Source organism: Sabethes cyaneus, chromosome 2, assembly GCF_943734655.1.
Source record: "Sabethes cyaneus chromosome 2, idSabCyanKW18_F2, whole genome shotgun sequence".
NCBI lineage: Eukaryota > Metazoa > Arthropoda > Insecta > Diptera > Culicidae > Sabethes > Sabethes cyaneus.
Genome location: NC_071354.1, coordinates 166245273 through 166261776, shown reverse-complemented (window position 1 = coordinate 166261776; position 16504 = coordinate 166245273). Strand labels below are relative to the sequence as shown.

At 38.9% G+C, this 16504-nt stretch overlaps 1 protein-coding gene across 5 annotated transcripts in view; it reads left to right on the top strand.

Moving 5' to 3' along the window:
* Positions 1-16504, top strand: part of LOC128738440 (stromelysin-3) — an 86819-nt gene that overhangs the window by 27367 nt on the left and 42948 nt on the right. For all 5 annotated transcript variants that reach the window (XR_008412113.1, XR_008412112.1, XR_008412110.1 and 2 more), the window contains exon 2: positions 1636-1913. Coding sequence is in view for 1 of the 5 variants with exons in the window: in XM_053833567.1 (XP_053689542.1) it covers positions 1803-1913 (111 nt within the window). In the remaining 4 variants the exon portion in view is untranslated. The remainder of the gene's footprint in view (positions 1-1635; positions 1914-16504) is intronic.

Sequence of the window (16504 nt, the reverse complement as noted above, 5' to 3'; positions counted from 1 at the left end):
AGTCTTTATTTCCCGCGAGCGAAAAGACACGCTTTTTCACTTGCTTCGATTTTCACTTCGCTTGGAACTGTATACTATGCTTTATATTGCGATTAGCGATAAACACAAAAGAAACTGAGATGCATGAGAGAGTAAGAGTGTTGTGTTCAGTAAATTTATTGTCGCGCAAAATTCAGCTGTTACGGAAATGCACACTATGCGCTACGAAGTAACGACATCTGTTGTATTCAACAGGAAAACATTGATAGTTTCAAGCATACTCTCACGCATGGCGCATGATGAAACACTTGCGCTAACTTCTGTTATTTATTATCAGACGTTAGAGGCAGTGTCCTATTCGACTGCGATAATATAACCTCAGCATTCGTTAGCGATGGAATTGCAAATACTTTAGATTGATTTGACATATTTAATTCCAATTCTGTATTTCTCCAGAAACAAAAGCCCAACAAAATATTTTGTATGACATAGCGAAAATGGTAGCTTGTGCGATGAAGCAAATGGAACATCAATTGTCTATATGAAGCAAACCATCAAGAAGTAGACGCAACGTGATAAACAACATTGTATTTATGAACATGCGCTTTTATACAAGACTTCAGTTTTAGACAGTTTCCATATTGAAATTTTGACACTTTCATGTCATGTTCATGTACTACCGTTTACTTTCGGGACATCATCTTTGACTTTGAGATTTATACGAAAAGAACCATTCCTCGCGAAACTTTTCAAAAGGACCTAAGTAACATTGAGAGACTCTCTTTGGTGTCCCTCTTCTTCTGTTTATTGCGGCGAAATAAATGCATTTTAACCGAAGTTTTCTTAGCGATTAGCTAGCTTGTGACGCCAACAACCGATTCATGTGAAGCTGATGAATTAAAGTGCCTTTGCATCGCCGTGATAGGCAAAAGAGAAGAGACCCGAAGAGTCCTTTTGAAAGGTTTCGCGAGATTTGTTTTCTTGTTGGTTGAGATGAGGAGACTTTGTCCCTTTTCTCATTAATACTAAAGTTTATAATATTATTGCATAGGAAATTGTACACTGATTATTTACGTTTAGGACATCAATTTGGTTTAGCTTCAATTTTCCAATGATAAAATTGAAGTTGAAGATGAGGGGCTTTTACACTTTAACAAAATTGTTTACTTTCAGGACATCAACTAGGTCTAGGTTTAATCGAAACAAATAATTCTTTACCTTTTGGACGAGGAGACCTTGTCTTTTTTTTCTGATGCCGAGGTAGTTGAATTCACAAGTTTATAAACTTGCCGTTGTGTGTCTGGAAAGCAAAATCATGCTAATATGTGATCGGTTGATTCGATAGTTCTTGACAGTGATTGATATTCTTGTTTATTTCAATAGTAATTTGACAAAATTCTATTATATTTACTATACCAATCAATGTTTGAAAAAATTTATGATCGATTGATGCAAATATCTGCGAATTCCATTGAAAAATAGCTGTGTTATAAGCGTAAAAAACGTAACTATTTTTCGTAACATGTTCATTTCTCCTACTTTTAAAATGCACCCCAATATATGAAACATAAACGTAGTCCTGCGTTGAAAATTTGTTGTAATAAAACATAATTATCATACGTCTAACAACACGCTTATCTCATTTACCCCTTGCAGGTTGCAACCAAATGTTTCGCTAACAGCAGTGTCTGCCAGCTGTGACAACGCCGAACCAGTCCAGTTTCATAGTGCAACGAGTCTCTTTCTGTAACAAAATAGCCGCAGTACATCGGTAGTGCAGTGCACTGAAGCTGCAGCCACATTCTTTACTTTCCTGCTCGGCGATGATGCTCCGATCGAGAACAGACTGGCTTTGGCCGTCGTTGGCCCTACTAGCTCTAACGTGGACCAGTAGCGGAGTAGCGACACCGGTCCAAACGACCTCACAGGCAGAGGTGAGTGAATTAAAATGACATTTTTATGTGACATTTGTACAAGTGATTTCGAATATGGTACATAATATGGAGTTATTCAAGTATTGATTTCGGTTCGATGGTTGGGCATCATTCCCAAATAACAATTTGGGTTTTATTACACTCTTATGGTGATTTTTATGACCAACATTGGTAATGAAAAACGCAATAAGAGTACAATAAAACTTATGTTGTTACTCGGGTTGAGTCGTCCCCAAAATGATCTGATTTTCCCTCTAGACTGAAATAGTCTTATGCTGAATTCCCTAGTGTCAACGTACTACGTGTTTGTTTTTTATGATGCTCAACATTAACCTAGGATAGTTTGTACTTATATGTAAACTCGTTTCGTTTGAACGCTTGAAGAATTAAGATTTTTTTCAAAAAGCTTACTTTAACCCATCCATCATTAAGTCGTAGACCAGCAAATTCTCATCACGTATAAATGAAAATAACAAGCCGACACCTCGTGTAATTCCGTTGCTATAAAAAACGTTTTGACTCGAAATAGTCGGAGCCGTTTATGCAACAAATGGCGCATCCACACTGGTTAACTTTTCAGCTCGCAAGTTTTGTGATATATCCAGACAAAACTCGTTGTCATCCATAAAGCTTCTTCTTCTCAACATTTTAGACGCTCAACGTTAATTGATTGTGGTATTCACCTGCTTAGACCGACCGAACCTGTTACGTTTGAGTTCCAAACCTGAATTCCAGATTCTGAGTCATTTGGGAACGGTGAAATCTTGTGGGTATGGTTTGCCAGGAATATAATCTACGCCCCAAGTTCGGCGATAGAAGCAATAATTAGCAATTTCCTTCCAGTAAAAGCATTTGGCCACTTCATTCGGCTAACCGAGCTAAGATAATCGGACCAGCTGAGATCTTGTTACAGCACGCAGTCCGAGGTGAAGGGGTCATGTTTCATCGAATCTAATGATTTCAATTAATTTCAATTAGCAATCCACTTGCCCCGGTCGTGTAATACCGTGAAGAGTTGTTGAGCTTTGAATTCGACGAAGAAGAAGATATCAGTCTGTAAATGGAATCTCCGCGGCACTTGATAATCTTGGCGCGTTTCGACGGTGATCAAACGTTAAAACATTACCGGTTTTATTTGAATTTTGTTTTCGATTTAGGGCTTATTACGCAGCAACGACCTGTGCGAGTGGTTGGAGGGGAATTAATTCAATTCGTATCAAAACAAAGAATTTCGATTCAGGTTTGGTCGGAAGAGAGTTTACTTATAATGCATAAACAACTCGTCCTGACTGACTCGCTCGAAGCCGACGTCAATTATTAAGTGAGATGAGTGGCCATAAAATATTTACTGAACGGCCGGAGCCAACGTTTGAAGAAATCTTCAGAAACGGTTTTCGCAACTTAATTAACAGTCTCAAGCCACGGCAGACGGACTGCAGGATTTGCTTAAATGGGATGAGTAGGGAAAATTGGCGCCGATCTTTCGATCGACTTGAGTAATTGCTCACTACTAGATTGAAACGCGTTTTTTTCTGGCTGGCGTGGTTAGACAACGATGCGTTGAATCACGATTCTACCGGTGAAATCGCTATTCTAACAAATATAGACTGTTGGTGAGATTTAAAATTACTGACATTTCAAATTTAAATTTCATTTGCGGCTGACTGTTGCTTGTTTCTAAGGTCAATCCTCTTCTGGTCCATAAAGTGCCTATCAGGAAGTGGATCTAACATCAAGATGTTTCTCACATAACGAGCATGGAGAGGGGTTGGGTTCTGAAAAATCGATTACCCAAAGTCATTCACTTCAAACATGTTTCTCAATTACTATCTAGTTTACAAAAAGCGACTTGAGTGAAAAATTTTATTTCCTCCATAGGATGAGTGTCGTAAAATTTAATAAATGTCTTCTTTTACTTGTTTCTTACTCAGAACGAACTACAGGTTCTCAATAAAACTAAAATAAAGTACTGACTTCTCTTTCGCTTGTGAGTGTTTCAAGGTTCTCACGTGATTGATCAATTACGAAAATCGGGCCGTGAAAAGGAAAAACCTTCACTAACCCATGCAACGCATTCTGTGGAAAAGTTTATTTTCTACATTGTCACGTTCGCGATTTGCCTTCCTTAAATCGTTCGGAATAGTTCACCGATCATTGCCTATAGGAGAGGCAAAATCCTCAGCCGGTCCTATGACTCATCACATCAGCCTTCAGACGCCACGACAACGCGCGCACGCCGCTGCTGCCACACTATAACTCTCGGTAAAAATATTTACCATCAGCGTCTACAACATACTTACAACAGCTGACGTCACGAGTACCAACCAATGTCACCGATGACCGGTTGTACGACCAGACGCAGTCCTACCTGGCAGGTTCGACGCAACATTACCTAGCATTAATCAAAGGTTGTTTAGTCCTCCTGCTGGCAGCCACAGAAGCACTACCACAAACTATTATACGGAAAGCCCACCTTTACTTCTCATCCCTTCATGAGCCTACTCCAAGTCTACCTAATGGGAAAGAGAACACATTCAGTCACGCAATGGAATTCAAATGATGTTACAAAGTTTTTTTGGAAAGGATTTTCACCGCCGTTGCACCGGGGTTGGACAAATTATACCACTGACAATATGTACAACATATAAACTATTTCAAATCTAAACAATATTATAAGCGACATGTTAGTTAAAGTATTTTTTTTATCTTTTCCTTTCCTCTCCATATCCACCCTAATTTCGACTTAATTAGACGTGCTTCAATACATACAATAAATAATACGAAATAACACCTTATGCGGGATTTCCTTTTCATTTCTAATTCTGTTAGTGCAATGACCCAACCAAAAAAAAGTGAACATTTTGTGAGGTTAATACTCCACGTTCCAAGGAAACTGAAAAACAATCGATAGTAAGTAGGTATGTACCTCCCTATAACAGCTTGTTCGGTTGTTTCGTTTGGCAGCCGACTAAATCCTTGGTACCCTAACTAGCACCGTCTGAACTTTTGGGCTCGTTTGGTCTATCGGTATTTTCGAAGGCTATGCAAGTTTATTTTTCATGACCCGAACAACTCCGCGAAGAGCTATAAAAACACCAAGCTAAGCACAACACACCTGTTTGAATCTGGGTGAAGCTAAAACCGTACCAGCCAGCAGCGGCGGCTATCTTCTCGCTAATTCCAGACAGGGTATGTGCATACTGCACGTAGTGATTCCCTGTCGAGCAAGAGCTGAATGCCGTCCGTTCCGGTGCAATATTTTTAGCAGCGAAGCTACATGTCACAATTACCAGGCACAACAATTCTCGGTGTATACCGCTAGCAATTGTGCTTCCGGTGTTTTCTACGGCCGGGAGAAAAGGCCACCTCCGTTTGCTTCGCAAACTGTGGTCTTTTCCCTTTAGTAGCTGGTCAGGTTGAGTGTTCAGCTTATGCATATAGAGCATTGGGATCAGCTAGTCAAATAGGTAAACAAACAGAAATCAATAAAGCAAAGGTGGATATTTCAGGGAATCCTATTGAAGTCAATCTGGTAATAATATTTCCTTTATTACTGAACTGTAAAGAATAAAGCTATCGAATTAACGGAACTTTAACGCCATCATTACTAAGATTGCCACATTTCTAGTCAGTAACCATGTACTTCTCTTTGTTAGAGTTTTCGTTAACGCCCAGATTCACAATATCTGTCTTACAGAAAGAAACACCATTTGAGATTTCATTGGATGGTTGACAGTAAATTTTAACACATTCCTTTAGCGCAGCTCCTTTGACCTCACAAAATCGTCTGAGATCTCGTCCATTATTTTCTGCCACAATTCATTTCGCCTAACTGAATCGAACGTCGACTTAGAGTCCACAAGCGTATAACGAGTCTACAATGTGCACTCAAGAAACTTTTTTGGAATTTGCTCTTACACTCAGATCTTTAATATCGTCATTCCTATGAAGCTTGTTCAATACATACTTTCTGCGTTGGCGGCATCAGAACTTGTTCGTAGATTTAATCTTTGATATGTTCCTGATTTGCTCCATTTGTCGCTTATGATACAACAGTAATGTCTGAGGAGTTTTTTTCCATCTCACAAGGTTGCAGATTCTTCTTGAACAATGAATGGCTTTTTATTAGAATTAAGCTCTTAGACGCTGTCGACCGTTCTTTAGTAACTTCATACGTCGGAAAATTGCGTTCTGCTGTAGTGTTTGTTGCTCTCTGACACTTGCAGCGATTATGCTATTATCGTGCACCGTGATTTCTACGCAGTTGATTCAACACAACGTGCTTAGAAATACCGTTCTGATTCAAACTTCGAACACTTAAGCTATGCTTAAACTTTCTTCAAAGAAAAATGTTCGAAAACATCTTTATTCTACTCCCATAAATGGTTTAATAGAATGACAATTTTATTATTTCCGTGTTAAAATTTTAAAAATGAGGATAAAATGTTAATTTACATTGAAAAACACTAAAAAACTGCAGTTCGGTTTTGATTCAAACTTCGAACACTTTCATGGTCGACATTCAAAGCTCGAATATTTCAGTCTCAGACATCGAACACTTGCATTACTTTAAAAAGTATTAATGTTTTTAGTGTCATTCAACTTAAATAAGTGAAATTTCATCCTTTTTCTAAACACTGTCTTTTTAAATCCACCTAACAGTGTGATTTAAATTTTTCACACAATAATTAGTTTCAATCCGCACTTCTGTAGTCAATTGCCAATATTTTCAAACTCTATGTTCCACATCTAAAGCAAGTTAACTTTGTACAGCTTTACAATGCAGATAATTCATTTTCCCGAAGGAAAACTTCGAACACTTTTTATTTATCTAATATCTTTGAAGTAATGCCTGAAATATTATATTTTAACTATGCTTTAGTATATATATATATATCTTGCACTTACCTAACAGTCGCGAAGTGGGAAGGTAAATCTTCTAAAATTAGCAAAATAACGCAAACGAAAAAACAGCTACTTTTGCACGAAAGGCTAAGAGTATGCGAACGAAGTTAAAATCTGAATTCTCACTTTTTTCCAGCGCCTGCTGACATCTTACAAGGAGTCCTACAGTTCAATGTCTTAACTCACCGGATAGAGGACATTCTAACAAACACGGTGGTGTACAATGAGCATAAAATTTTAACATATTAGCGATACTACTACTTATTTAGGTGGCTTGCCGTCCTAAGACAAAGCCTGTTGAACAAAGTTTCTCCTCAGACTAACAGACGTAACACTGAAGCCTCATTCCATCGTCAATAAAAACGATCATTTCAAATTTTCGCTTAAGCAAAGACTCAAACAACAGTCGCTACGCGAGAACGCCGCTCACCTACGCTGGTGCAGATGTCAGATATTATACAAGTAAATTTATAGCATTGCTAAATTTATAGCAACCTACTCTGCGTAGCGCAAAGACTGCACCAGGAGATGCTAGTGTTTTAGGGGTGTCAAGGAAACGATGTTTTGTTAGAAAATTTGTTCGAAGTGTTACGTCTGTTAGTCTGTGGTTTCACCATGTAACTCGGTTGAGGGCTACCGCTCTCCAATTCCTCCGACACCGAGTACTCTCCGCCAGATCTCGCTCCACCTGGTCTAACCATCTTGCTCGCTGCGCTCCTGGTCGTCTTGTTCCTACCGGATTTGAGGCGAACACCATCTTTGCAGGTTAGTTGTCTGGTCGGCAAAGCAGACGAATTGACTAGATTTGTTGAATATCGTGCCCCGCGTGTTGATATCCGCTCGGTTCATAACACCTTGTAGCGCTATGTTGAACAGCAGGCATGAAAGACCATCACCTTGACGAAGCCCTCTGTGTCATTCGAATGAACTTGACAATCCACCCGAAATCCGAACACAGCACTGTGTACCATCCATCGTAGATTTAATCAGTTTGATGAGCTTTCTGGGGAAGCTGTTCTCGTACATGTTTTTCCATAGCTCTTTCCGGTTGATGGTATCATATGCGGCTTTGTAGTCAACGAATAAATAATGCGTGGCGATACTAACGAGCATTTTATTCTGAAGTGTTCGAAGTTTGAGACTGTTCTAAGTTTGAATCAGAATTTATTTGACACTTAATAAAAGCGCAACTACGTCAACAAAATTTTTGTTGCTCATTTTGTGAGCATTTACATATTTTGAAGAGATTTTTTTTATCTATTTCTCTCCGTGAATTGGGAACATCCTTCTGAAGATGAAGGTATATCTTGCCGATCAAGAAATACAACGTTTTGAAGTAACTAACCCTCAATTTCTCATGTAAAAACAAGAGCAAAATTACTTTTTCAACTTTTCTCTAGCAGTGTTGTCAGCTTTTCAGTTCAAATTTTGGAATTTGATAACACTGTTAACCAAAACGAACTATCTGACCGAATTTGGTTGAGAAGGTCGAATTTGGCTGAGAAGGTCGATTACAAGTTCGTACTTTTTCTCGGTCACTTGGCGTGGAATGACCCATTTTTATATATAAAAGATCTTTCGAGACTCTACCAAATTCGGCCTTTCGTTATTCAGCCAAATATAATTGCGACAGTTCTGTGACAGTTATTGAAATTCGCTTATTTATTATTCGGCCATTTGTGTTTCGGCCACTCGGTACCAGCCCGATTTTAATGCGTTCGTTTAACACACAAACCATCCGGTTAAATAAGTTCTCGATGAAAAAGTTTATCAACCTTGTCTGTAACCGAAACCAAGCCCCTCACCGGACACCATATTTTCGTGGACAGAAAGCTCACTCCCTACACGCTTTGTACAAAGCCGAAACTAATACATGTGCCATCTAAACTACAGTTGGTGCGTACGCCTTATGAACATTCTATCATTCGAGGCAGGGGTTTTTGAGGGCCTGATATATAAGGGATCCAAAATCGATGCAAAAAACCTGTCAGTAACCTGGCTAAAATGTGCGTGCGCATCTTTGGATGTTTATATGGAAGCGCTATCTGGTGACTATTTATATGTAAAGTTTATCTATAAGATCTGCAAGCAACTGCTCAACTGTGCGGTGCTTGCTAGATAGTCTGTAGGATTGTTGCACTTACCCCATAACTGTCCTGTACTCAAACAGTCGGCTGAGAAGTCTGTCGATAAAGAAGGGTCTAGTTTTAAAAAGACGTACTACAAGGCATCTTTTTATATTTTAATACAATTTTAAGTCGCAATAATTCCTGATGTTTAACTTAAGCGCTTTCTATAAACGTACGGAAGCTTATAGCAGCGAAAAGTCGTGTGTGCGCAAGGGGCTTCCAATAAGGCGTACAAGTGCATAGTAGTCAGAGATTACTTTTATAATCATTTACGTCTTAAATACGTAACCAACGGTAATCAATACAATAAACAATGAGAATGTTCACCAAGAATTAATGGTAATAAGAGGTAATCGGTACAGTAATCTAAGCTAATTTTTTTCAAAGGTGCATTTTTCCTGTATGGACACATCACTGCAGCCAGTATCGTTGATCTATAGAGATATCGCCCGGGTGTTTGCTGCATAACATGCACTGCATTTTTTTGCTATAATCGCTATTGAATGAGCGATATGCTTATTAAACAATGACAATGCTAATTTACAGCTAATTACCGACACGAAGAATTTGAATACAATTTTGGATGCCAATTTACCACACCTATGCAGTCAAAAAGCTAATATACAATAACGTACAGTATAAAATGCCAGATATGCTGATTTGCTGCTTATGCTAATGCTTATTAGTTATCAGGAATGGGTAGTTTAATATACAAATTTGCCATTTTTCCTCATAGTAAAGTAGAAAAGTCCCCTGTCTCCTCATTGCATAGCCAGAAAGCGGATAGTAATATTCGCCATGATTGTACAACACTTCTCAGAATATCATTTTGTGAAAAACCTTAAGCGGAACGTACTGTTTCACGGAAAACTTTTTTGTGGAAAGTACCATTTCGCGATCCTCTCCTTACTCGCTATCGCTCGTTCCAGAAAACCCAGGTAGACATAGGAAAACAAATAAACCTAGACAGTAGTGATTTCTACTGGGAGCTGCCTTCCCCCAGTGGGCGACGCTTCCGACGGCGGGTCGCCGGCAACACTCGCGGCCGTCTCGTCCTGAATGATCTACTGTTACTATAGATAGTTTTTGTGGTCTTGTTATTGACTAATGTTTTATGAAGAAGTCTCGAATTTCTCGAGTTCGATTAGTTTTTGAGTTTCGCCAAAAATTGCTGTTTTATTTGTATGAGAGTCTATATCCCCCTACCACAGGGGTGAGAGGTCTCTAACTATCATAAAATAAATTCAAGACTCCAAAATCTCCCACATGCCAAATTTGGTTCCATTTGCTTGATAAGTACTCAAGTTAGAAGGAAATTTGTATTTCATTTGTATGGGAGCCCCCCTTTTAAAAGGCGGAGGGGTCGTAATTCACCATTGAAAAAATTTCTGCCGTCTAAAACTCCCACATGCCAAATTTGGTTCCATTTGCTTGATTAGTTCTCGAGATAAGAGGAAATTTACATTTCATTTGTGTGGAAGCCTACCCTCCTAAAGGGGAAATGGGTCATAGCTCGCTTTCTAAAGAGGAGAGGGGTCTCAATTCACACTAGAAAAAAATCTTGCCTCCAAAACTACTTACATGTCAAATTTGGTTCCACTTGATTGATTAATTCTCGAGTTATGAGGATATTTTTTTTTCATTTGTATAGGAGCCCCCTCTCCTAAAGTAAGGAGGGGTCCCAATTCATCATAGAAAAAAAATTTGTCTCCAAAAACACCCACATGCCAAATATGGTTCCATTTGCTTGAATAGTTCTAAAGTTGATAGGAAATTTGTATTTCATTTGTATGGGAGCCCCCCCCCCTCCTAAAAAGGGGAGGGGTCCTAATTCATAATAGATAAAACTCTTGCCTCCAAAAACCCTCACATGCCAAATTTTGTTCCATTTGCTTGATTAGTTCTCGAGTTATGAGGAAATTTGTATTTCGTTTGTATAGGAGCCCCCCTCTTAAAGTGAGGTGGGGTCCTAATTCATCATAGAAAATATTCTTGCCTATAAAAACACCCATATGCCAAATATGGTTACATTTGCTTGAATAGTTCTAAAGTTAATAGGAAATTTGTATTTCATTTGTATGGGAGCCCCCCTTCTAAAAAGGGGAGGGGTCTTAATTCATCATAGATAAAACTTTTATCTCCAAAAAACCCCACATGCCAAATTTGGTTCCATCAATCAATGATTGATTAATTCTCGAATTATGAGGAAATTTGTATTTCATTTGTACAGGAGCCCCCCACCTAAAGTGGGGAGGGGTCCTAATTCATCATAGAAAATATTCTTGCCTACAAAAACACCCACATGCCAAATATGGTTCAATTTGCTTGATTAGTTCTGGAGTTATGAGGAAATTTTTTTTTATTTGCATGAAAGCCCCCGTGCTCTTAAAGGGGAGAGGAGTCTTAATTCCCCTTCTAAAGAGGGGAGGGGTCTCAGTTTACCATAGAATAAATTCTTGTCACCAAAAACACCCATATGCCAAATTTTGTTCTATTTGCTTGATTAGTTCTCCAGTTATGCAGAAATTTGTGTTTCATTTGTATGGGAGCCCCCCTCTTAGTGGGGGGGAGGGGTCTCTAACCATCATTGAAACCTTTCATGGCCCCAAAAATCTCTACATGCAAATTTTCACGCCGATTGGTTCAGTAGTCAGAAATCCATTTTTATATATAAGATATCCAACAACTAAACACTAACAATTTTAAATTTCGCGAGATACAGAAGAATGGAAGTTGCGAAAATGCAATGGAGACACGTGGTATTCTGTCTTTTCCTGCAAAGAAATGGTTTGTTCTAAATATTTTAGAATAAATATTTATAAATATTTTATGAAGTTTTATTTCTTCCGGTATTCGGCAACCGAAGAGGGGTATGGTGACAAACATATAGAGCATTTTTTAAAAAGCACAAAATTAAGCAATTTAAGCGTATTTACTTAAATTTTAATCGTGAAAATCTAGTCTATTTCTTGCTTTTTACATACACGTTATTATTTTTCAAGCGAAAACTTAATAAAGAGAGGCAAAACCGGCAAAAAAATTTGCATCGCTTTTTGATGAATACAATGTTTGAACTTCCACCTTTGTTTCATGCTACCTACATCTGTTAACACTCATTTTTCGAGTACTTTAGGCTATAGCTCAGAGACAATTGATTTTATACAAAAAAAATCATCTAAATTAAAAGATATATTCTAAAATTCTTGATTTTTATAATTTGCATGAAACTCCTCTGTGTTTGAGCAACTGACGTTGCAACAGATGTGAACTAATTAGCAGTTCAAGTAACCTTCCGGTATCGAGTATAAAATGATGACAACTGGCATTTCTTTTATCGTCGATTCGATCGAGTACTTTACTATCATGCAAATTCACAATTCATCGTACCTCATGTAGATACGTCCATATCGACAAACGAAGCAATATGTCTCGAAGTAACAAACGATTTGTTTATTTTCTGCCAGCAACCTTCTCCTCTATCTCTCCCATCTCACTTCATGCAAGCTGTACTACAGCAGCGATTAGCGCTAGTTGAGTTCTAGTATCGGAAACAGCATTAAATGCTACGTACAGACAAGAGCATCGCTGCTGCTAGTCTGACTGGGCTGAGATACTATTGACCTTCCGAGGTTTGATTTGCGATGATGATGCGTTGCATTACTAGGTACACGGTAGTAACTGACAAGTCGAATGATCAATTTAGTTACTAACACTAGGTAGTTGTAGTCTAAATGAAATTGTCAATTGTTAGTTAATAGACAGCCTTTTTATGCGTGTTTTACCCGAAATATATGTGTTGCCTGCTATTAATTTGTTGAAATGTATGTCGCTTGATTGTCGATGTGCACATTTTTAGAACTTGCAAAAACTCATTTAGGTACATTCGGTTAATATGCGCTGTCACGCAGTCGTCAACCCATTGATGGACGGAAGCAAAGAACTTTGACTGCCCTCATACATACTGATTCGATTGTTGCTATCATCATTCTATAGCATCGCCTCACTGCAAGCCGCGATGACACCTGCCGCCTAGATATGTAGGTGCGCGGCAGCAATAGTCATTTGGGTACTTTCGGGGTACCGCAATAGAATATAATAAAAAATAACTGAATCTGCTCATCGAATTCAGGGCCATAGGGAGTGCGAGCGGGCAGGGTGGGGCCATGTGGGGAGAGGTTTCAGGGACCGTGGAAACCAGAAGCTCCGAAACCCATTTTCGTATTCCATTGTGGTGCGCGCGTAATACAAACAGTTGTCAGCGTCGTTGTTGTTGTGGTCATCCCGAACAAGCGGTTCGCCGGGTAGACCAAATGTTTTCGCCAAGGTTGTGAGAATAAATAATCGCACTCTTCGAACTCAGCGCGACGACGCTAGTGACTTGTGCATTGTGGGTGCAATGCGATAGTAAAGTGGTCAAATGTTTCGGTAGATCGATTAAAGAAGGTCCAGCCTTTCACGATGAACTATAAAAATCGCGGGTATTTCGAACGCTTTCTACTGATAGCCTTACATCATATTCATAAATCATACAGAGTAATGCTTCTGACCTATTACAACGTAGAACAGTCTACTATTCATTTAGTACACGCCGCGGCAGTGGCAGTGCCAATGCGACAAAAATGGGCCTCTACTCGAACCGTAGTACGCGAAACACTGACCACGTACATACTACGGCCGAGTGCTACGACACGGCCGCACCGCGCCGGTGTGCTGTTGTTGTTGATCCGCATTGGAAGATAAAGTTTATTCGCCCTGAGTCCGATCGTGTCGTCAATAAAGCGCCGGTGCAAATACTGGACAAATTGAAGGGGCTATTATTGTGCCTTCTTTGCGTGATGGCCAACTGAAAGAACCGGTCGGCCTGGGGTAAGAAAGTTTATAAATCTTGACCGCAATCGTTCCTGGTTGTTGTGTTGTGTGAAACGAGAAATTATATTTCCATTGAAAAGTTCAATGGAGTTGTAAATTTTACTTTTCCTCTTTGCTGTAGTAAGCCCTAGCGCAACCATTTCCTCACCTCACGAAATGAACCAGTTTTTCCGACGAAGGAAGCAGACTATTTCAATGGTCGAAAAGGACAAACAGTGCTCAACTTTTTGCTTTCCATTTTGATGTATTTTTGTTCGTGACAATCGGAGGATGTGCAACGAGTGTAATAGAAGCGTTCGTGCATAATAATGCTGATGATTGTGATGCTTGTAGGTTGCAGTCCTCTCGGTTGCAGTACCGTGCCTGCCGACTGTAAAGTAAAACTTTCGTTCTGCCAAGGATAACCGGAACTTGTGCGGCTCGGAGGTTACACTGTTTGTGCGGTTCGGAACGTATTTATTTGCCTAGGCGTGTGCTGCCTATCAGGCCGAACTGAAATACTTTGAAACTGCACATTTTCCACCCGTGACAAATTGGAAGCTACTGATGCCTTTAGTAGTGCTGGACACGTAAAACAAGCTGAAAATTTACGGCCGTATTTATTTTTTCTTTTTGAGCACAATAAAGTCAAAGGTGCATAAAATGTCAAAATTGCACAGGTGGTTAGAGCAAGTGTTATTTTTAATTTTAGTATTTTTATGATTTAGTGCCTTGCTCCAGCAACACCAGCACATTAGTATTTTCAGCATTTCAACATAGCCGGATCTGGTTATTGCAATTTCTTCCTTTCCCTTTTGAAGTGCTTATATAATGGTTTTTGGAGCCATTGAAGTAGTAGTGTCTCGTACACAATGCATTATATTCATATTACTGTATGAATTAAATGAAACTATAAATTTTGGTCCCGTGTCTCTTGTAAATGTTGCAGAAACAACGAAGTTTGCTGGAACAACCGATTGCAGCGTAAAATTATAGTAATAATAGTGTGACCCCTAATTAACTGTTCTAAACGAGAATTCAATGGAATTTCACAGCTCAAGAGGTTAGGTTACGGTTAATTTTTGTTCCACTCCAACGGTAGATAATTTTTTGCGCTCCAGATTTTTTTCCACTCCAACGGTAGATACTTCATTCATTGATGTTCTCACTTCAGTTTAAGTTTTGAGAAGATGACGCTAAGTACAAATTGCGTAAGACAGCTAATACATATGAAGTTATTTATAACCAGCAGGGATGATGATCAGCGTGATTACTGCTCGTTTATGCCGCCGTGTATAAATTTGCAACGATAATAAACGAACGTCATCATGATGAGTCTGGAAAAACTACATTCTTTAGTTGTAGAATGGCTTATAATTTGCCGACAGCACGTGTCATCCTTTTATCTTTGGAGATTTATTTTCTTTGCTAAGCAATGATACATAGAAATCGGGTTTACATCGAACCATAAATTTAATAATTTTATCAAAACTTAAAGAGAAAATTATTCCTCGCGAAGTAATTGTAATCTATCGCCCATTTAGCAAAAATAATTAGGTATATTGGTGTTTGGTATAATGACGTCTGGCTTAAAAAAATATTAGCCTTATCATAGGGCATCATCTGCTAGCTTAGCTTAGCTAAGATAGATTAACATTACCATAGGGCATCATCCGGTATAAACACATTGCACTTAACGACCATTTGACATAATTATTTAGAAATCATTTTATGGCAGTTAATAGTTTAGACACTGTCGACTGCTAGTTTCGTAATTTTTATCGTAATTTATTGTAGCTATCCTTGAGACTAAACTAAATAGTCGAAACGTCGGAGTGAATTTAAAAAGCCAGTTCTAATTTCCGTAAAAGACTGAAAAGACCAAAAAAGTACGATAAGACATTTAATAGGTTTTGTATCATCTAGACAGCCACAGTGTTGCCTGCGACCAGCCGGCTGAAGCGGCGGCCATGGTGGGGGCAGCCTCCCGAAGAAATCTTATCTATCCAGTTTATTTGTTTCCAAGGTCTATCGACTCTAGTTAATTTTCCTTAGTTATCATTTCAAAACACTCTTCTGCTTTTTAAACTGAACTAAGCAGGCCTCTTGTAAGCTGACGGCCGATTGTTGGTGCAAAATTGGCCTAACGTCCATTAAACCTATCGCCCATTATACCTATCGTCCGCGTGGCTAATGGGGTAAAAAAATTTACGAAAATACTATTCTGCATTTTACATCTTTCCAAGCGCAAAATTACAATTCCAAATCTTCTTGAAACATTGAGCCTTTATGCAATGTGGACACTACGCTATTTGTGGAGGCATATGAACAGTATATAGGGCCCGGCAACGTCGAAACAAATAAATCAAATTGACTTTCTCTTACCTTCGCTTCATACATGAAGTGACTTGCTTCGTTTGTTGAACTGAACGTTTCAAGCAAGCTTCAGTTGAAGTTGGTGGCTGTTTCAATTGACGACGACAGAAAGTCAGGTACGATTTGTCAACATTGACAAGGTTAACTTTAATATGCGTTGCATTGTAGGAATTGTTACTCAAATTCAATTAATTTGCATTCATAGTTGCTGGTCTTCTTCTGTATATTTGATAGAAAAGTACTAATGAAAAGTTGAAACTGATCGTCATGACGAAGTGAAACCCGTTTTGCTGACGCTGACTGACGCTAGTTTGAAACTGAAGCGGTGCTGCT